This window comes from Lynx canadensis, chromosome B1, assembly GCF_007474595.2.
Source record: "Lynx canadensis isolate LIC74 chromosome B1, mLynCan4.pri.v2, whole genome shotgun sequence".
NCBI lineage: Eukaryota > Metazoa > Chordata > Mammalia > Carnivora > Felidae > Lynx > Lynx canadensis.
In genome coordinates this window covers 78,127,082-78,149,740 of record NC_044306.2, presented here as the reverse complement: position 1 = coordinate 78,149,740, position 22,659 = coordinate 78,127,082, and the positions used below count along the sequence as shown (strand labels likewise).

Below are 22,659 nucleotides of genomic sequence, written 5' to 3'. Positions count from 1 at the left end.
CACACCATGCTATTATAAATATGTATTTTTTTGTATTTCCCTATAAGTAAATACTCAGTAACATGATTTTGATAGTCATATAAGAACTCCACCTTATCATGAACCACAGTATATTTAACCATTTCCCTATTCCTGGGACTTTACATTGTTTTAACATGTACAGTAATTACAATATTATAATTACTATCATACATATATCTATACGTATGATTTATTTAAGATAAATTATTCTATACCTGAATTCTGAAAGAATAATCATAATTTAATGTTTTCTTGATGATTCAAAATAAATCACCACATTTATTGCAGTATATAGTAAGGTGGTAAGTGCTTGCTCTCAGTGCAGAAGGTCTGAGCTGAAATCCTGGTGGCACACCCCAACAGCTGGATGATCTAAAGCAAGTTTTTTAACCCTTCTAAGAAATGTTTCCTCTGTAAAATGAGTTCAATAATAGCAATTATCATATAGATTATGAAGATGAAAGGATAAAATCACATAAAATGTTGAGTCATTAGGCTTAAAGAGTACAAAATGAATAAATATGAATTTTATATTAACTATGTTATTTTACCATCGTAACAATCAGTAAATACCAGGAACTGCTAATTGTTCAACTCTATTTACCCCTCACTCAACAAACTAAACTTAAAACTTCCAGTTTTGAAATACCATATATATATATATATATATATATATATATTTCATAAATTACATATAACTTCAAGATCTGAGTGTCTGTATGTACGTGTATACATACACATATATACATATAATTATATTTATTTATTTTTAGCACAGAGTATCTTACCAAGTGTAAAACCTCTCTTAGGAAATATTTTGGAACTTTGAGGATATGGTATTGGGTATCATAATGATTGGGATGAGATAAAGTGACTTTTATTAGGTAGGAGCCAGGAATACAATATTTCCTTCAATAAATGACACAGTATATGCAACAAAGAAATGTCCCATATCCTACACAAATTTCAAATATTCTCCTTTAACCTTATGTAAAAAAAATCCCATTTATTTTTTACTGGTTTTATTGAGAAATAATTGATACATGTCACTGTGTAAGTTTAAGGCATACAGCATGATGGCTTGATTTACACATATTTGTGAAATGATAACCATAATAAGTTCAGCTAATATCCATCCTTTCATATTAATACAGTAAAAAGAAAAGAAAGACAGGAAAACATTTTTCTCCTTGTCATGACAACTCTTAGGATTTACTCTCTTAACAATTTTCCTATATAACACAAATGTGTTATCTATAGTCACTATGTTGTACATTACATTCCTAGTAGTCATTTATCTTATAATTGGAAGTTTGTGCTTTTTGACAACATTCCTCCAATTCCTCCTTCCCCCACTCCATGCCTCTGGTAACCACAAGTCTGATCTCTTTTTCTTTGACTTTTGTTTTGTTTTGTTTTAGATTCTGTATATAAGTGAGATCATATACTAACTATTTCTTTTTCTCTGTCTGACTTAATTCACTTAGCATAATGCCTGCAAAGTCCATCCATCTTGTCACAAATACTAGGACTTCCATGTTTTTTATAGATGAACAATAAGTGTTCATGTATGACTGAATGGATACAGAAGTTTGAGATTCTTTGTTCTAGTTCTGCAAAAAATGCACTGGTATTTTGATGGGGATTGAACTGAATCTACAGATTGCTTTGGTTAGTATGAACATTTTATCAACATTAATTCTTCAAATCCATAAGCATTGAATATCTTTCCATTTATTTGTGCTGTCTTTGATTTCTTTCATCAACATCTTGGAGTTTTCAGGTCTCTCATCTCCTTGGTTAAATTTATTCCTAGGTATTTTATTCTTTTTGATGTAATTATAAATGGGTTGCTTTGTTAATTTCTCTTTCTGATTGCTTATTATTAGCATATAGAAATGCAACCAATTTCTGTATGTTAATTTTATATCCTGTGACTTCAGTGAAATCATTTACTATCAAATAACTTTTTGGTGAAGGCTTTATGTTTTTGTTTTTTTTAGATTTTTTTTTAACATTTATTCACTTTTGAGAGACAGAGCATGAGTGGAGAAGGGGCAGAAGGAGAGGGAGACACAGAATCTGAGGCAGGCTCCAGGGTCTGAGCTGTCAGCACAGAGCCTGACATGGGGCTTGAACTTGTGACTGTGAGATCATGATCTAAGCTGAAGTCAGAAGCTTAACTGACTGAGCCACCCAGGCGCTGCTTTATGTTTTCTATGTATAGTATCATGTCATCTGCAAATAGAGACAGTTTTACTTCTTCCTTTCCAATTTGGATACCTTTAATTTCTGGTCCTTGTCTACTTGCTCTGGCAAAGACTTCCAATATTATGTTGAATTAAAGTGACAAGACTAGGCATTCTTGTGTAGTTCCTGATCTTAGAGGAAAAGTTTTAAGCTTTTCACCATTTAATAGATGTTAACTGTGAGTCTGTCCCTATGACCTTTTTATGTGTAGGTATATTCCTTCTATACAAGCTTTGAGAGTTTTTATCATACATTGGTTTTAAATTTTGTAAAATACTTATTCTGCAGCTATTGAGACAATATAATTTTCATATTTATTTTGTTAATGTAGTGTATCACAATGATTGAGCTGTCAACTTGAACCATACTTGCATCCCTAGAATAAATCCCACTTGACTGTGGGGTATGATCCATTTAGTCTATTGAATTTGGTTTGTGACTATATCATTGAGGATTTTTGCATCTATGTTCATCAAGGATATTGGCCTGTAATTTTTTCTTCACTTTATTTTTCTTTTTTACTTTTCCGTCAGTTTCTGTCTCTGTCTCGTCTTTGTCTCTCTATCTCTCTCTCATTTTTTGTGGTGTCTTGTCTGATTTGGGTATCAGAGTAATGCTCTCCTCATAAAATGAGGTTGTAAGTATTCCTTCCCCTTCAATAATTTGAGGATAGTTACTATCCAGTTATTTGATGATAGTTAAAAGTTTGGTAGAATTCATCTATGAAGCCATCTGGTCCTGGTCTTTTTTTTTATAAGCCTGCTTACATTACTGATTTAATTTTGTTATTTATCATCACTCTATCCAGATTTTCTACTTCTTGTGATTCAGTATTGGAAAAGTATGTGTTTCTAGGAATTTCATCCATTTCTTCTAGGTTTTCTATTTTTGTTTTCTTTTGTTAATTTTTATTTTATTTATTTTTTAATATTTATTGTCAAATTGGTTTCCATACAATACCCAGTGCTCATCCCAAAAGGTGTCCTCCTCAATACCAGCCAACTACCCTCCCCTCCCTCCCACCCCCCATCAACCCTCAGTTCTTAGTTTTTAAGAGTCTCTTATGCTTTGGCTCTCTCCCTCTCTAACCCCCCCTTTTTTTTCTTCCCCTCCCCCATGGACTTCTGTTAAGTTTCTCAGGATCCACATCAGAGTGAAAACATATGGTATCTGTCTTTCTCCGTATGACTTATTTCACTTAGCATAACACTCTCCAGTTCCATCCATGTTGCTACAAAAGGCCATATTTCATTCTTTCTCATTGCCACGTAGTATTCCATTGTGTATATAAACCACAATTTCTTTATCCATTCATCAGTTGTTGGACATTTAGGCTCTTTCCATAATTTGTCTATTGTTGAGAGTGCTACTAAAAACATTGGGGTACAAGTGCCCCTATGCATCAGCACTCCTGTATCCCTTGGATAAATTCCTAGCAGTGCTATTGCTGGGTCATAGAGTAGGTCTATTTTTAATTCTTTGAGGAACCTCCACACTGTTTTCCAGAGCAGCTGCACCAGTTTGCATTTCCACCAACAGTGCAAGAGGGTTACCGTTTCTCCATATCTTCGCGAACATCTAGAGTCTCCTGATTTGTTCATTTTAACCACTCTGACTGGCGTGAGGTGATATCTGAGTGTGGTTTTGATTTGTATTTCCCTGATGAGGAGTGACACCGAGCATCTTTTCATGTGCCTGTTGGCCATCTGGATGTCTTCTTTAGAGAAGTGTCTATTCATGTTTTCTGCCCATTTCTTCACTGGATTATTTGTTTTTCAGATGTGGAGTTTGGTGAACTCTTTATAGATTTTGGAAACCAGCCCTTTGTCTGATATGTCATTTGCAAATATCTTTTCCCATTCTGTTGGTTGCCTTTTAGTTTTGTTGATAGTTTCCTTTGCAGTGCAGAAGCTTTTTATCTTCATGAGGTCCCAATAGTTCATTTTTGCTTTTAATCCCTTGCCTTTGGGGATGTGTCAAGTAGGAAATTGCTGCAGCTGAGGTCAGAGAGATTTTTTCCTGCTTTCTCCTCTAGGGTTTTGATGGTTTCCTGTCTCACATTCAGGTACTTTATCCAATTTGACTTTGTTTTTGTGAATGGTGTAAGAAAGTGGTCTAGTCTCATCCTTCTGCATGTTGCTGTCCAGTTCTCCCAACACCATCTGTTAAAAAGACTGTCTTTTTTCCACTGGATACTCTTTCCTGCTTTGTCAAAGATTAGTTGGCCATACTTTTGTGGGTCTAGTTCTGGGGTTTCTATTCTATTCCATTGGTCTATATGTCTGTTTTTGTGCCAATACCATGCTGTCTTGATGGTTACAGCTTTGGAGTAGAGGCTAAAGTCTGGGATTGTGATGCCTCCTGCTTTGGTCTTCTTCTTCAATATTACATTGGCTATTCAGGGCCTTTTGTGGTTCCATACAAATTTTAGGATTGCTTGCTCTAGCTTCAAGAAGAATGCTGGTGCAATTCTGATTGGGATTGCATTGAATGTGTAGTTAGCTTTGGGTAGTATTGGCATTTTAACAATATTTATTCTTCCAATCCATGAGCATGGAATGTTTTTCCATTTCTTTATATCTTCCTCAATTTCCTTCATAAGCTTTCTATAGTTTTTAAGCATACATATCTTTTACATCTTTGGTTAGGTTTATTTCTAGGTATTTTATGCTTCTTGGTGCAATTGTGAATGGGATCACTTTCTTTATTTGTCTTTCTGTTGCTTCATTGTTAATGTATAAGAATGCAACTGATTTCTGTACATTGATTTTGTATCCTGTGACTTTGCTGAATTGATGTGTCAGTTCTAGTAGACTTTTGGTGGAGTCTATCGGGTTTTCCATGTATAATATCATGCCACCTGCAAAAAGTGAAAGCTTGACTTCATCTTTGCCAATTTTGATGCCTTTGATTTCCTTTTGTTGTCTGATTGCTGATGCTAGAACTTCCAGCACTATGTTAAACAACAGCGGTGAGAGTGGACATCCCTGTCATGTTCCTAATCTCAGGGAGAAAGCTCTCAGTTTTTCCCCATTGAGGATGATATTAGCTGTGGGCTTTTCATAAATGGCTTTTATGATCTTTAAGTATGTTCCTTCTATCCCGGCTTTCTCGAGGGTTTTTATTAAGAAGGGATGCTTAATTTTGTCAAATGCTTTTTCTGCATCAATTGACAGGACCATATAGTTCTTATCTTTTCTTTTTTTAATGTGATGTATCACATTGATTGATTTGTGAATGTTGAACCAGCCCTGCATCCCAGGAATGAATCCCACTTGATCATGGTGAATAATTCTTTTTATATGCTGTTGAATTCGATTTGCTAGTATCCTTATTGAGAATTTTTGCATCCATAGTCATCAGGGATATTGGCCTGTAGTTCTCTTTTTTTGCAGGGTGTCTGTCTGGTTTAGGAATCAAAGTAATGCTGGCTTCATAGAATGAGTCTGGAAGTTTTCCTTCCCTTTCTAGTTTTTTGGAATAGCTTGAGAAGGATAGGTATTATCTCTGCTTTAAATGTCTGGTAGAATTCCCCAGGGAAGCCATCTGGTCCTGGAGTCTTATTTGTTGGGAGATTTTTGTAACTGATACAGTTTCTTCGCTGGTTATGGGTCTGTTCAAGGTTTCTATTTCTTCCTGTTTGAGTTTTGGAAGTATGTGGGCGTTTAGGAATTTGTCCATTTCTTCCAGGTTGTCTAGTTTGTTGGCATATAATTTTTCATAGTATTCCCTGATAATTACTTGTATTTCTGAGGGATTAGTTGTAATAATTCCATTTCCATTCACGATTTTATCTATTCAGGTCCTCTCCCTTTTCTTTTTGAGAAGCCTGTCTAGAGGTTTATCAGTTTTGTTTATTTTTTCAAAACACCAACTCTTGGTTTCATTGATCTGCTCTAGAGTTTTTTTAAGATTCTAAATTGTTTATTTCTGCTCTGATCTTTATTATTTCTCTTCTTCTGCTGGGTTTGGGGTGTCTTTGCTGTTCTGCTTCTATTTGCTTTAGGTGTGCTGTTAGATTTTGTATTTGGGATTTTTCTTGTTTCTTGAGGTAGGCCTGGATTGCAATGTATTTTCCTCTCAGGATGGCCTTCGCTGCATCCCAAAGCATTTGGATTGTTGTTTTTTCATTTTCATTTGTTTCCATATATTTTTTAATTTCTTCTCTAATTGCCTGGTTGACCCATTCATTCTTTAGGAGGGTGTTGTTTAACCTCCATGCTTTTGGAGGTTTTCCAGACTTTTTCCTGTGGTTGATTTCAAGTTTCATAGCATTGTGGTCTGAAAGTATGCATGGTATGATCTCAATTCTTGTGTCCTTTGAAGGGCTGTTTTGTGACCCAGTATGTGATCTATCTTGGAGAATGTTCCATGTGCACTTGAGAAGAAAGTATATTCTGTTGCTTTGGAATGCAGGGTTCTAAATATATGTCATGTCCATCTGATCCAATGTATCCTTCAGGGCCCTTGTTTCTTTATTGATCCTGTGTCTAGATGATCTATCCATTGTTGTAAGTGGAGTATTAAAGTCCCCTGAAATTACCACATTCTTATCAATAAGGTTGCTTATATTTCTGAGTAATTGTTTTATATATTTGAGGGCTCCCGTATTCGGTGCATAGACATTTATAATTGTTAGTTCTTCTTGATGGATAGTCCCTGTAATTATTATATAATGCCCTTCTTCAACTCTTGTTACAGCCTTTAATTTGAAGTCTAGTTTGTCTGATATAACTATGGCTACTCCAGCTTTCTTTGACTTCCAGTAGCATTACAGATAGTTCTCCATCCCCTCACTTTCAATCTGAAGGTGTCCTCAGGTCTAAAATGAATCTCTTATAGACAGCAAATAGATGGGTCTTGTTTTTTTTTTTATCCATTCTGATACCCTATGTCTTTTGGCTGGAGCATTTAGTCCATTTACATTCAGTGTTATTATAGAAAGATTTGGGTTTATAGTCATTGTGATGTCTGTAGGTTTTATGCTTGTAGTGATGTCTCTGGCACTCTGTCTCACAGGATCCCCCTTAGGATCACTTGTAGGGCTGGTTTAGTGGTGAGGAATTCCTTCAGTTTTTGTTTGGGAAGACCTTTATCTCTCCTCCTATTCTAAATGACATACTTGCTGGCTAAAGGATTCTCGGCTCCTTACATTTTTCTGTTCATCGCATTGAAGATTTCCTACCATTCCTTTCTGGCCTGCCAATTTCAGTGGATAGATCCGTCACTAGTCTTATCGGTCTCCCTTTATATGTTAGACCATGTGTATCCCTAGCTACTTTCAGAATTTTTTCTTTATCCTTGTATTTTGCCAGTTTCACTATGATATGTCATGCAGAAGATTGATTCAAGTTACATCTGAAGGGAGTTCTCTGTGCCTCTTGGATTTCAAGGCCTTCTTCCTTCCCCAGATCCGGGAAGTTCTCAGCTATGATTTCTTCAAGTACACTTTCAGCACCTTTCTCTCTCTCTTCCTCCTCTGTGATCCCAATTATGCGTATGTTGTTATGTTTTGTCGCATCACTCAGTTCTCTAATTCTCCCCTCATACTCCTGGATTTTTTTATCTCTTTATCCGCTTCCTCTTTTTCCATAATTTTATCTTCTAATTCACCTATTCTCTCCTCTGCCTCTTCAGAGCTGTGGTCGCCTCCATTTTATTTTGCGCCTTATTTATAGCATTTTTTAGCTCCTCCTGACTGTTTTTTAGTCCCTTGATCTCTGTAGCAATAGATTCTCTGCTGTCCTGTATACTTTTTTCAAGCCCAGCGATTAATTTTATGACTATTATTTTAAATTAATTTTCTGTTATATTGCTTAAATCATTTTTGATCAGTTTGTTAGCTGTTGCTACTTCCTGGAGTTTCTTTTGAGGAGAATTCTTCCATTTCATCATTTTGGATAGTCCCTAGAGTGGCACGGAACTACAGTACTCTTCCTCTATGCTATCTGGAGTAACTTGTGTTGGTGGGCGGGGCCACAGTCAGACCTGATGTCTGCCCCCAGCCCACCGCTGGGGCCACAGTCAGACTGGTGTGTACCTTATCTTCCCCTCTCCCAGGGGCAGGACTCACTGTGGAGTGGTGCAGCCCCTGTGTTGGCTACTTGCACACTGCCAGGCTTGTGGTGCTGCTTCTATGGGATCTGGTATATTAGCCGGGGTGGATCCGCAAGGTGCACAGGGGCGGGAGAGCCAGACTCAGCTCGCTTTGCCTTAGGTGGTCCACTCTGGGAGGGGCCCTGCTGCACCCGGAGGGAGGCAGACCCGTTGGAGGGATGGATCCACAGAAGCACAGCATTGGGTGTTTGCATGGTGCAAACAAGTTCCGTGAAGGGAACTGGTTCCCTTTGGGATTTTGGCTGGGGGATGGGTGAGGGAGAGGGCGCTTCCCAAAGCCTTTGTTCCACGCCAAGCTGAGCTCTGTCCTCCAGGGCTCAACAACTCCTCCTCCTGTTGTCCTTTAGCCCTCCCACTCTCCGAGCAGAGCTGTTGACTTATAACATTCCAGATGTTAAGTCCCGCTGGCTGTCAGAACACACTCCGTTAGCCCCTCCACTTTTGCAAGCCAGACTTGTGGGCTCTGCCTTGTAGGGGGGCTGCCCCTCCATTGCCCAGCTCCCTCCTGCCAGTCCGAGTAGCACGCACAGCCTCTCTGCCCTTCCTACCCTCTTCCGTGGTCCTGTTGTCTACGCATGGCTCCAGAGAATCCGTTCTGCTAGCCTTCTGGCGGTTTTCTGGGTTATTTAGGCTGATGTGGGTGGAATCTAAGTGATCAGCAGGATGCTGTGAGCCCAGCATCCTCCTAGGCCGCCATCTTCCCTAAACTCCTGTTTTTAACTTTTAAACTGCAGTTTTAATTGAATTACGCACCAATATTACCATATGGAAGAATTTAAATATGACTATATATTTACCATTATGAGTGAGATTCACCTTACTGTTTTATGTTTTAAAACATTTAACATTTAGCATTTTGGGTAAGGCAGGTTTGGTGGTAATGAATTCCCTCAGCTTTTGCTTATTTGGGAAAGTCTTTATTCCTCCTTTGTTCCTGAAAAACTGCTTCATCAAGGATAGAATTCTTGATTGACATTTTTCTTTCAGTATTTTGAATTATCCCATTCTCTCTCAGTCAAAAATGTCTCTGTTGAGAAATCTGCCTAAAGTGTTATGGGGGGAGGGATGTAACCTCTTGTATGTAAATTCTCTTTTCTCTTGTTACTCTTACCATTTGTAATTTTGTCTTTGACTTATGAAAATATAATTATTTGTCTCAGTGTAACCCTATTCAGTTTCAACCTATTTAGCATCTTTTGAGCCTCATGAATCTGGATACCCATTTCTCTCCCCAGTGCTGGCAAGTTTTCAGCAACTATTGTTTTAAATGTATATTATATCCTTTTTTCTTCCTCTTCTCCTTCTGGAATTCCAATAATGTGATTATTTTCTCTTTTCATTGTGTCCCCTAATTCTTGTAGGTTTTCTTCACTCTGTTTTATTAATTTTTTTTCTTTTTTTTTCCCTCTGGGTAATATCCTAGCCTCCAGGTCACTTATTCTTTCTTGTGCATGGTTAAGTCTACTTTTGAAACCCTCTATTTATTTCTTAAATTCAGTTATTATATTTTTCAACTCTAGGATTTTTTTGTTTTTTAACGGTTGCTATTTCCTTGTCAAACTTCTCATTTTGTTTATGCATTATTCTCCTAATTTCATTAAACTGTCAATGTTTTCCTCTAGTTCATTAAACTTCCTTTAGAGGACTATTCTGAATTCTTCATCTGAAATTTTATAGATCTTCATTTATTTTTTAGGGTCAGTTAATGAAGCTTTATTAGTTTCCTTTGGTAGTGCCATATTTATGATTGTTCACGATCTTTGGCTTCTTATATTGATAACTGTGCTTCTGAGTAACTGGACGCCTCTTCCAAACTTTACAGGTTTACTTTAGCAGGGACAGTTTTGCATCAGTCAGTGCAGTATGGGTTTCTGGGTTTCTGTTGGTAATGTCCTTGGGCAGGTGGGGCCTGCTAATATGGTTTATTTTGGGATGGGGCAACCGCTGGAGCTCTAAAGAGGGGGATGAGGGGTTGTGTCACTGGCTGAGAACAGTTGACTAGGACTGCTGAGTTGGTACCCAAGTAATCCTGTAGAATGAGTTCTGCAGTTACCTGGATTCTGGTCAGAATCAGGTGGTCAGGACTGGGTAGTATATTCAGTTGTATATTTTAAATCAGTTTCACTTCCCTGGCAAGGCTACAGGACAGACTCAGGCTCTGTACTGCTTGTTGGTTAGGAACCCAAATCAGTCTAGATATGTACTGAGTCCCCTTGCAGATGAGGCCATTGGTTTTGTTCTGAAGATGGAGGAGTCCACAGACTGTGCTTTCTGTTCAAGCACTGTTGTATGTAGGTTTGCTGAATGGGCTATGCAGTTTCCCATGTTCTCTGGTTAGCTTCCCTGGTCAGATTGGCTGAAGCTTATATTCTGTCACACACAGGGCTACATAGTAGATTATCTGTCTGGAGACAGCAGGAGAAGCAGCTCCAAAGCTGGTAAAGTTCTTTGTTGTCTTAACTCAACCCCACCCACACTGCCCCAAGTTCCCTGACCAGTCTATTGGATTTGCTCTGCAAATTATTGGCTCTGTTCACTTCTCAGCTCAAGTGCTGCTAGGCCAGCACAGCTTCCAGGAGTTGTCACCAGCTTTTCTGGTCAGATGGAGCTAGAAGACATTCTCCATAGTGATTGGGGCAATATCTCAGCTCCCTTGCCTAGGCAGGATGGGGAGAGGCCACTCCAGGCTACTCCCGACTTCCCAAACAGGCTATCAGTTGTGAGGAGCTGGGAGCTATCCTCAGCCTTGGCTATGAATTAGTCCTCTTGACTGTGCATGGCATGGGAACACTCCACACCCAGTATGGGCTTTATGCTGGGGTAATCAGCTCTGATCACCTGCCTCTTGGGTGAAGAACCACTAGACTACACTGCTTTCAGGTATTGTAGCCAGCCCATCTGGTTAAATGGGGCCAGAAGATATTCTCCACAGCAGCTGGGGCTGTGATTCAGCTCCTTGCCTTAGCAATGACAAATCAAATTCTAGAGCTGGCAAAATTTCTCATTTGAGGATCCAAATAAACAGATCTGCACCCTGCTGAGTTCCCTGGTCAGAGTGTGATCCAAATTTAGTTCTGCAGGAGAGCAACACTGCAAGTTGGAATTACTACTTGGGTACAGCAGGTATCATCAACTTGGTCTGCCAAGATTCACATGTTGGTCGTTGCAAGCCCCTGTCCCTTCTCTGTCTTAGTCAGATTCCTAATGGTTGAGCCTCACAGATTTCCCTCTAATCCTTGTGATGTGAAATTAGAGTAAGGATTCCCATAGAGTGACTCACAATGCTGCAATGGGGCTGCTTGTTGTACCCCCTGGGTTATCTTTTCACTCTGGAGGAAGTATAGGCTCAGGGGAGATCTCTGTGCATTGTGTTGCACTAGCCTGAGAGATGGGCAATGCAGTCAACATATAGCTGCCTCTCTCACCCTTCTAATGCAGTCTGTCTTTGGCCTCATTCTCATGTTCTAGAATTCTCTCAGTAGTGTCTTGTTCTTAAATAGTTCTTGGTTGTTCTTCTTGTGAGGGGGTATGATGTCAAGAACAACTTATGTTGCCTTCTTGGTGATGTCACTCTGAAATCCTGTTTATGTTTATTGGAGCATAGAACCCAACTTCATGTTATATATAATCACAAAGCTTTTTTATTTATTTATTTTTTTAAATAGAGAATTATACTTTATTTATTTTTATTTTTTTAATGTTTATTGATTTTTGAGAGAGAGAGAGAGAGAGCAGGGGAGGGGCAGAGAGAGAGGGAGACACAGAATACAAAGCAGACTCCAGGCTCGGAGCTGTCAGCATAGAGCCTGATATGGGGTCAATCCCACAAACCATGAGATCATGACCTGAGCCAAAGCTGGATGCTCAACTGACTGAGCCACCCAGGGGCCCTGCACAAAGCTTTTTTTAAAGCACTATTTTAAAATACACCAAGTTTTCCATGAATAAAAGCACAATGTAAAACACAAGACTAAACTCTGTCTTATTCAAAACTTTACCAAGAATTGTTCATTTTGAAATTATATCCCCCAAAAGCAATACTTCTCAAAATATTTGAGCTAACAATTCACAACACCTTTGTCATTCTACATTTGTAGATGTCATATTTATGGTGTTTCTATATATTGCTGCAAACATATGACTATTTTATACATTCTTCTATAATATAGTCATGCCCAAGTATTTATATATCAAAGCACATTTTCATACACCACCTTTCCTTTTATCCTTTCTCATACATACATATATAATAAGGTAAATTTTAAAATATTTGTTATATAAAACGGGTGCTAAGTCTAATAAAGTTGAGACCCATTACTCTAGGACAAATTCTCTCAAACAAGAATATGCTTTTTCTGGTGTTTGAAATAAGAATAAATGGGCATTGAATGAGACTCTCTCCTGAGAGCTTTAATATGTTTCCTTTGTTATATCAATTTTGACTGGCTAGAGACACTTTTATGTGAACTTCCAAATTCTTTATTGCATTCTGAAGTTGAATTTATCACCTAAAATACTCTTTAACACATAAGAACTTACTCTCATCTCTAATTTTATATATTACTTCTATAATTAAAATATGTACTTATTACCTAAAATATTAATTAACTTATGAGGAGAGATTAGAGTGTGTGTGTGTGTGTGTGTGTGTGCGCGCGCACGTGCGCATGCTATGTAGTCATAAACTACATTAACTAAATGTGAGAGTGTACGGGCATAAACTTCCAAGAGGTGACTTTATGACACTTGGCATTGTATACTATGTCACCAATTTATCAGGCTTTATAAAACCACTGTCGTAGTCTCGTGTAAAAGTTGTGCAGGAATACTTTATAAAAGGGGTGTGAGGTGGAATTTCTTTAAACAAACAACTGAAGAGAATGGATCTTTCCAATGTCCTTCCCTTTGCCTATAACACTTTATTATCTACTTACTAACTGTAATCTGTACTATAAGAACAACTCATATACCATAATCTTTATAAAATCATCTCTCATACAGCCAGATGTAGTCATTCCCTTCTCTTAGGCTCACAATTATACTTAATTGCTTCTGTTATTTCAATTAGCATGAAAGCTTGATTGTTTTTCTTTATGTGCTTATTTATTGAGAATAACATGTCCTCATACTCTTAAGAAAAGTCAAATGTTTCTACAACTATGGCAATAAGTTACTACAACTTATTTTTAAACCTCTTTAATTAATCAATTATAGTTCTTTAGCTGTGGTGGCAGGTAATGCCCAGAACAAGTTATAAACCTGTTTTATCAACAAGTGATAGCTCAATTCTGGAAACATACTTCTGGAAACCAACCAGTAAGTGAGAGATACTACTTTGAAATCTAACTAATTAGCAAAAGTCCCTCTCTAGTAACACATGTTTGAAGGCCAATCAGCAACTTGGTCTTTCCTGAGGAACTATACCGTAATCTTTTTTTTGTTTTTAAGTTTATTTATTTATTTTGAGAGAGAGAGACAGAGTGCAAGCAGGGGAAGGGCAGAGAGAGGGAGAGAAAATGTTAAGCAGGCTCCACACTGTCATTGAAGAGCCCAACGTGGGGCTCAAACCCACAAACCATGACGTCATGACCTGAGCCGAAATCAAGAGTCAGACACTTAACCAACTGGGCCACCAGTCACCCCCTACCCTAGATCTTATGTCATTTCACTTCCATTGCTAAAAGCCACTAACCACTAACTTGAATGTTGTGTAAAAAATTACTCCTACATTAGAAGCTTAAAACATTTGTCTCACATAGTTTCTGAGAGTTAAGAATCTGGAGTGGATTTTCCAGGTGGGTCCAGCCACAGTCTCTCATGGGGTTACAGTCATCTGAAGGACTGATGGGGTAGAGATTCCACTTCCATGTTGCATTATTCACACAGACCTCAGTTCCTCATTGGTTGTAGGTGGATGGCTTCAGTTCATTAGCACAAAGACTTCTCAACAGGTCTGCCTAAGACTTTTATCACATGGCAGCTACCTTTCCTCAGAGAAGCTTATCTAAGAGAAGGCAGGAGTCACAAAATCTCTTTATGAACTAGCCTCAGAGGTAACACACCATCACTTTTTTTTTTTTTTTTGTATTCTGATACAGTATGTGTATTTCCACAAAAGAATGAATACCAGGAGGCACAGATCATTGGGTCCATCTTCAGAGCTAGCTACCACTCTTCCCCCAAACCCTATATAATATCAATAGTCTGCTTTGCTCAGAAAGACTGTTTAACCAGGATAACTCTCACTTACTTAGATGTACAACAAACTGAGCTTGGAGTTTTTATTTCAGATATTGACTGTTGCTGTTAGGCAGGTTCTGCCAAGATTTTTTTTTTTTTTTGAAGATTCTTGTTTTGTGGTATTTTGTTTGACCCATAGACCAATAGAAGTGCTCACTGGGACTGACTGAGCCAAAACACTCTGATAGTGCTTTGGATCTGCTAGAATGTGAATATTTCTAGGGCAGGGATTAAGCTCAAATTATTTTTCAAACTTTATTGCCAAGAACATAATTGACACTTAGTTCATGCTTGTTAAATAAATGGATGCAGAATTCAAATAATAAGACATTAATCCTACAATTTTCATTTTAAAAAGTTCAGAAGTATTGAGTGGTAGATTACTGTTTAATATGAAACTCACATTTCCTTTAGCTTATAGATCTAATGCCACATCTTAATGTCTTTCGCAAATGCTTCCATCCTGCTTGGTGAAACTGGGTTTTGGGAGAGTGGGAGACATATCTCTGATTTTATCAATGAAGTCCAAGAAAAAAAAGGAATTCACATAGAACACATTCGTTCCATTAAATGAGCAAGACCTCATTCATCATCCTAAAGAATTTGTAATAACTTGACCATAGTTGAAAACCTTTCACCAGATACAATACAGCATTCATTTTTATCTTTCTGTGGATAATTTCTGTGAATGTACTAAATGTTGAAAGTTTTAACCAACTGAACCATCATCTAAAAATAAAATACCATTGTTCCACCAGCAAGTACCCTCATGAAAACATAATCACATAATTTGCCCTTAACAAAGAAAATCAAAGGGACATTAAAGAACATGAAAGTTGAGGCTGCTGATAGTTTATAGTTGGTAAAAAGGGACATCGACAAGTATATATCAAAAAAACTTTACAAGTCCAATTGAATATAAAATATAGTTTTTAGTGATATTATTCTCCTCAAACAAGCAGGTTATCCATAGGCTAAGTAAGACCCTGATATAACCATAGTATGTTTAAACTTATCCAAACTATAATAGACCATTTCCTGTACTTAAGCATATATAAGTGATATAAAATATATGACGCTCCCTTCAAATCAGGATTTGAGTTTTTCATTTTTTAATAATTAATCTTACAGAATACCCCAAAGAACAGGTTAAAGACTCAAAGTAGTTTTAACAAGAGTACAAATGTCTATATCTTAATAAGTTAAGGATAATCAGGACAAGTCAGGATAGCAAGTTTAAGAAGGCAAAATAAATTGCACACATATTAATAGTATAAGAAAATATGGTAAAAAAGGAAAGAATGATGATGGGTAGAAATCCAAATGCTGAGATGTGTGTTTTAAAAGTTTAAAACAAGTGCCTATTTTTATCTTCTTTTATTTTTCCCTATATTCATTTGTTTTGTTTCTTAAATTCCACATATGAGTGAAATATGAGACTCTTAACTATAGAGAACAAACTGAGGGTTGCTAGAGGGGAGATAGGTGGGGGGAATGGCTAAATGGGTGATGGTCATTAAGGAAGGCACTTGGCATGATCACTGGGTGTTATATGTAAGTGAAGAATCACTGGGTTCTAATACTGAACCAATACTACATTATATGTTAACTAACTTGAATTTAAATAAAATCTTGGAAGAAGAAAAAAAAAGTTTAAAACAAGTACAGAGATATAAGCAGAATATGTGGTAGCTGGATTATATTCACAATAAATTAGATATATTCGATTATCATATCTTCTGAATTCCATCACTTAAGAGAAATGAGAAAATTTGGAAAATGTTTAGAGAGAAGTACCAAAAGACATTAAGGATTAGAACGAGGGCTTCTGAAGAATAATATTTTTAAAGGCCTATTATAGAAAAAGAAAGATTCTTATTAATCTATGCATAGACTTAATTTTGTGGATTGTGAAAAAGTTACAACTGCAATGAACATGTATAAGAAAAGAAAGTCTTATGTTTCAGAGTAGAAAGTTCTGAAATAGATCATCAAAAATCAGACCTGTCAAGGACAATTATGTAATTGCCAGAGTCTAAAGATGGGATTCTCATTTGGCTAATATACATCAGGTCTTGCCTGAAGGCAGTGGAATAAACCGAACAGCACAAAGAGATATCTTTCACTTTTATAATGGGTAACAAAACAGTGATTAGGCCAGGAAATCAGTTCCAGCATTAATTATATAACTTAAATAACCATATGTTATAGGGGTAAGTAAAATGTACTATATGAAGGGCTGGAAATGATATATGAAGAAGTAGTAGAACTAGAGGTCTCTGCTCATTACTCAGGATCTGAACTAATTAGAAACCTTACATTAATATAATAATATGATTCAGTTAAGAATGCACCATTGGTTTGAAAAAGTAATTTAATCATTCATTTGTATTCTCTCAATGATTGTCTTGAGAGATAATGGCTAACCTACTCCTTTCAAGGTATTCCCATTAGAATTCCAGGGGTTCTTAATATAATCTACAGCTTTCAGGTTGAGAATCCACCAAAGTCACAAAAGCTAATGCAGGTGAGAAATAAGTTCAGTATGTCTGCGACAGGCCAGAAGAGCAGTGGGACTCAAGGGCAGACAACTCATAAGGAAAGATAACAAAAGACACATTAAAAGACCAGCCTTCCAAAAGGCTTGTTAAACTTATTTTCTGCAAATACATATGTTCCTGGAGAAAAAATAAAAGTTTTTAATTCACTGATCTAAAATGATAAACTATGATTCAGAAGAAATACTTTGTGTATTTAAGCAATTTGAAGGTATGACTTATGCTGCATTCCAGTGACATTCAAACCATTATGATAGGAATTCTGAGATATAAAAACATGGATATAATGATACTTTTAGAGTATGTATGGTCTTAATACTACCTAATTTGTTAGCAACCCATGCCATTTATAGAACATTCAGTAATTCTATTACTACTCCTCAGTTCTTGCTGATGATACTTCCCTAAATTACAGAGTGAAATCAATAAACAGGAGTGCCTACATGATGGAGTATTATTAATGGTGGAACACATAATAAATTCCCAGAGCTAACTTCCTTAAAATGTTTCTAGCAGAGCAGATACTGAGTTTCAGAAAGTGCTTCTGTAATACGCTAATCTTTCTCAAGGCAAATGCTGAAAACTATTTTGTCTATCAGTTTAATAACAACTGTAATTCAAAAAAATGCGAGACCTTGGTCACTTACAAAAAGGGAAAAGGTAAGCATAAAACTTCAGAAGATAGAGTCTTTAACTTACAAAATAATGCCTCTTGCATGTTTCCTTTATGTTTGTTTTATTTGCAACAAATGTTCACAAATGGGCTATAAACAATGAACACAAATCTTTGGAATGATATGGATTCCACTGTGGGAATGTACAGGTGGAAAACAGCAAAGAGAAGATAAATTGCAACAGGGTCTTGATTCATCTTATAAAGCCTGAAGCCCTCAATCTTATTTTTCATAATTTTCCTTCTCTTTTCCTCCTCTTCTTCCCCTATGTTATCTATCAGAACAGGGTACTTAAATATGCCATTACATACACTAGCCCAATGAGACTGTGCTAAATCTGTGGCTCTCTATAGATAAGTTCTAAAATGCTGAATCTAAAACTTAAAATCATTTCTCAAAATTATTACCAAAATACAAATTTCACTATCTTGGTTCTTTAAATTAATTTTATAGCTTTATTGAAGTGTAAATGAAAACTGCACATGTTTAAAGTATACAATTTGATGAATTCTGACATATGTACATATACATGGAACTATCACCATGATGAAGATAATAAACATTACCATCATCCCCGTCACAACCCATCACATCTCACTTCCACGTCCCAACCCAATCCCAGGTAAACATAGATCTGCTTCTGTCATAAGGTTTAGTGTTCATTATCTATAATTTCATAAAAATGAACTCATACTCTTATCCTCTTTTTTTTTGGAGGGGGGTCTGGTTTCTTTTACTCAGCATAATTCTTTTGAGATTCAGCCATGTCGTTACATGTATCAATACTGTCAATAGTTTGTTCTTTCATATTGCTGAGTAGTATTCTGCATGGATCTATCACAATTTGTTTAGCCTTTAACCTGTAGATAGACATTTGAATTGTTTCTACTTTGAGTCTTGTACCAAAAAAAGGGATCCATGGATATTCATGTACAAGTCGTTTACAGATGTATACATTCTTTCATCTTGGATAAATATCTAGGAGTGGTATGGTTGGGTCATAAAACAGGTTTATGTTTAACTTTTTAAGAAAACATCAAATTATTTTGCAAAGTGTTTTTACCATTTTACATTTGCACTGGCAGAATTTTTTTTTTCAACGTTTATTTATTTTTGGGACAGAGAGAGACAGAGCATGAACAGGGGAGGGGCAGAGAGAGAGGGAGACACAGAATCGGAAACAGGCTCCAGGCTCTGAGCCATCAGCCCAGAGCCTGACGCGGGGCTCGAACTCACGGACCGCGAGATCGTGACCTGGCTGAAGTCGGACGCTTAACCGACTGCGCCACCCAGGCTCCCCCGCACTGGCAGAATATTAAAGTTGCTACACATCCTTGCCAACACTGGGTGTGTTCAGTCGTTTTAATTTTAGTCATTCTAGTAAGCATGTAGTGGTATCGCACTGTGTTTCAATTTACATTTCCCTAATGAGTAATAATGATGCACATCTTTTTTGGACTTGTCATTCATATAAATCCTTTTTTTCTTTTTCTTTTGTATTTATCTTGAAAATTTTATTCACTCTTTTGTTATACAGTTCATTTTGACTAATTTTTAGAGCCCTATGACCATTATCATGATCAAGAGACAGAACAATCCCATCACCCAATGAACTCCCTCATGCTGCCTCTTTGCAGTCAAATCCTCCCACCAGCTGTAAGCCCTGGAAATCACAGGACTGATCTCTGTCCTATAGTTTTGCTTTTTCCAAAGTGTCATTTAAATAGAATCTATATATAGCATATGAATTTGGATTCTTTCACTTAACATGATGCATGTGAAATTCCTGTTGTATCAATAGTTCATTCCCTTTTATAGGTGAAAAATATTTCATTGTGTAGATGTAAAAATTTTCATTTACCACCTCACCAGCTAAAGAACATTTATGTTGTTTCCAACTTTTGGCAATTATGACTAAAGCAACTATATACACTTATATACAGGTTTTTGGTAAACGAATACTTTCATTTTTCTTGGGTAATTACCCAGGACTGAGATGGCTGGGTTATGGATACAGTACTGCAACTTTATAAGAAAGTACCAACAAAATATTCATAAATTGATTATATCATTTTACATTCCCAACAGCAATAAATGAGTGTTTCAGTTGCTCTACATCCTTGCCAGACTTGGCACTGTCATATTTTCAATTTTATTTTAGTCTAATAGGTGAGTATTCTTGTGGCTTCAATTTGTATTGCCCTAGTTACTAATGATGTTGACCATTTTATATAAAACTTAAAGAGAAATCATTTCATGTGCTTATTTGCCATCTATGTATCTCATTAGTCTATTTGGTTTTTACCAAAATACAAAGGTAATTAACAGAAGGATAGTCTTTTCAACAAATAGTGCTAGCATATTTGGATATCACCATGTTAAATTTAAGAAAAAAAAAAAAAAGAACTTCAATCTATGCCTTGAGCCAAGTACCAAAAACAAAACAAAAAAAACAACAACAAAAAAAAAACAACAAAAAAAAACCCTCAAAACAGATTATACACTGAAATATAAAACCCAAAAGTATAAAATTTTCTGGAGGAAACCCTTGAGACCAGAAGTCTGGCCAGTTTTCTTGGCTATCACAACAAAAACATAAAGAATACAGTAGTAAACTGAATTTCATCAAAATTAAAAACTTCTCTTCAAAACATATTATTGAAAGATAGAAAATACAAGACACAGACTAGGAGAAAATATTTTCAAAGAATATATCTTAAAGGATTTATATTCAGAATATCTAAAGGACTTTCAACACTCAATAATAAAAGATATATATTAAAAAATGGTCAAAAAATTTAAGATGGACAGTTGGCCGATGATGATATCCAATGCCAAATACATGAAAACATGCTAAATATCATTATCTCCTGGAAAAATGAAAACCACATCAGAATACCAATACTTCTCTATTAGGATGGCTAAAATTAGAACAACTAATTATACCAAGTACTGATGTGGAGCAATTGCAGCTCTGAAGTCTGCAGGGGGCAGGGGGCACGGGATACGAAATGATAGAACTGCTTTGGAAAACAGTTTGGTTAAGAGAAATGCTAGGATAGGTCTATCCACGATCCTGTGCATGAATGAATGTTCATAGTAACTATCCGTAGAGTATCACATTTTTGAAAGCAACACAAATGTCCATCATCAGGTGAATGAATAATCACAGTGTGTTTCTGCTTTCTAGAGGAAACACCAAAGTGTAATACAGACACTTTTTAAACTGCAGGAATAATACTTAAGAACTAAAATGAATACTCCCCAGGGCCTAGATATTACACTACATCATCTAAGTGACAAATAAGAGTTCGATAAAGGGTCATTTCTTCTATAATATAAAAAAAATAATAAGATTCAGCATCTTACCTATATATTTATATCCTTCTTCCCCATTTACTACGGGTCTCAGCCAAGTTGACCTAAGTCGTATATTTTTACACACATGGGCACCTTGAGGAGGATAGAGTGTAAATAACATTTCAATCGCATTGTACTTCTTGAGGAGTTGAGAATATCTGTCACGGTCTTCTGTAAAAAAAAAAAAAAAAAAGAATATATATTTTTTAAATTTTAGATATTTTGCAAAAATGTCTAATGTATTTTTAAGGGATGCACATTAGAAACTATTTAATAATTTGAATGCTAATGGTTATGTTGACAACTTGGGTTTTCTTTAGTCGGAGGTACTTCACCAATAATCTTACTGTGCAGATAATTCCTAGCAAAAATTAAGGAGTAATGGGTTTACTAATATCATCTTTAAACACTATCAGTTTAAAGTAGTATTGTTAACAGGTATGGAAAAAAGTAAAGTAACCAATGAATAGCATTTATAGTATACATAATATAACTATGTATATATTTGTAATTGCTATTAAACAATGGAAATCAGATTAATCTGACAAAAATGTTGACTAAACGTAGAGTTCCCTAAAGTGGAATGACTAAATTAATATTCCTAGGCTATGGTCTTTAAGAAAATACAATGATGTGTATACAAATATTTATTTTATTTTTTTAATGTTTACTTATTTTTGAGAGCGAGAGCAAGCAGGAGAGGGGCAGAGAGAGAAGGAGACACAGAATCCGAAGCAGGCTCCAGGCTCTGAACTGTCAGCACAGAGTCCGATGCGGGACTCAAATCCACGAACAGTGAGATCATGACCTGAGCTGAAGTTGGACACTTAACCAACTGAGCCACCAAGGCACCCCATACAAATATTTACATGCCACTTACTATATGGAAGGAATTGTTCCAAGTTCTTTTAAAAACTAATACATTTAATTTTCATAAAACATTTATAAGGCATATCTTATTATTTCCATTTTACATGAGGAATTTGAAATGCAGAGAAATTAAGTAACTTGCCTAAATCTTGCATTCTGTAAATGATGCAAATAGGCTTTGGATTATCTAAGGAAGCTCTCATTTGCAAACATATAATTCTCAACCAAACATAACCTGCATTAACTAGTAGATGAGAAAACTAGAATTCAAAAATAATTAGAACTGTAGAGTGAAAAATCTTTGGTTATGGACCCTGGGCCTCTGGGTGGTAACTTCAGTTTTTGGTTGATAAACTAGTGCCTAAAATTCAATAAGACAATCTCTTGAGCAATGAATTCAAAGTAACTCTACCTAGAAACATCTCAAACAAAAGAGAAATACTGATGTAAACCTTCACTTATAACCCTGTTACATTTTCTTTCTTTCCTTCCTAATTTCCTCCCTTTCTTCTTATATTCCTTTATTTTGTTAAATAGCATATTTTGTGGTAGAGTAAGTATAAGACAAT

The 22,659-nt window shown here is 36.3% G+C and overlaps 1 protein-coding gene across 1 annotated transcript in view; it reads right to left on the bottom strand.

Annotated features, from left to right (window-relative positions):
- IQCM (IQ motif containing M) overlaps window positions 1-22,659 on the bottom strand; it is a 390,946-nt gene that overhangs the window by 54,933 nt on the left and 313,354 nt on the right. Inside the window, exon 11 of the mRNA XM_030312945.1 lies at window positions 21,230-21,391. Within this exon, the coding sequence (XP_030168805.1) occupies window positions 21,230-21,391 (162 nt within the window). The remainder of the gene's footprint in view (window positions 1-21,229; window positions 21,392-22,659) is intronic.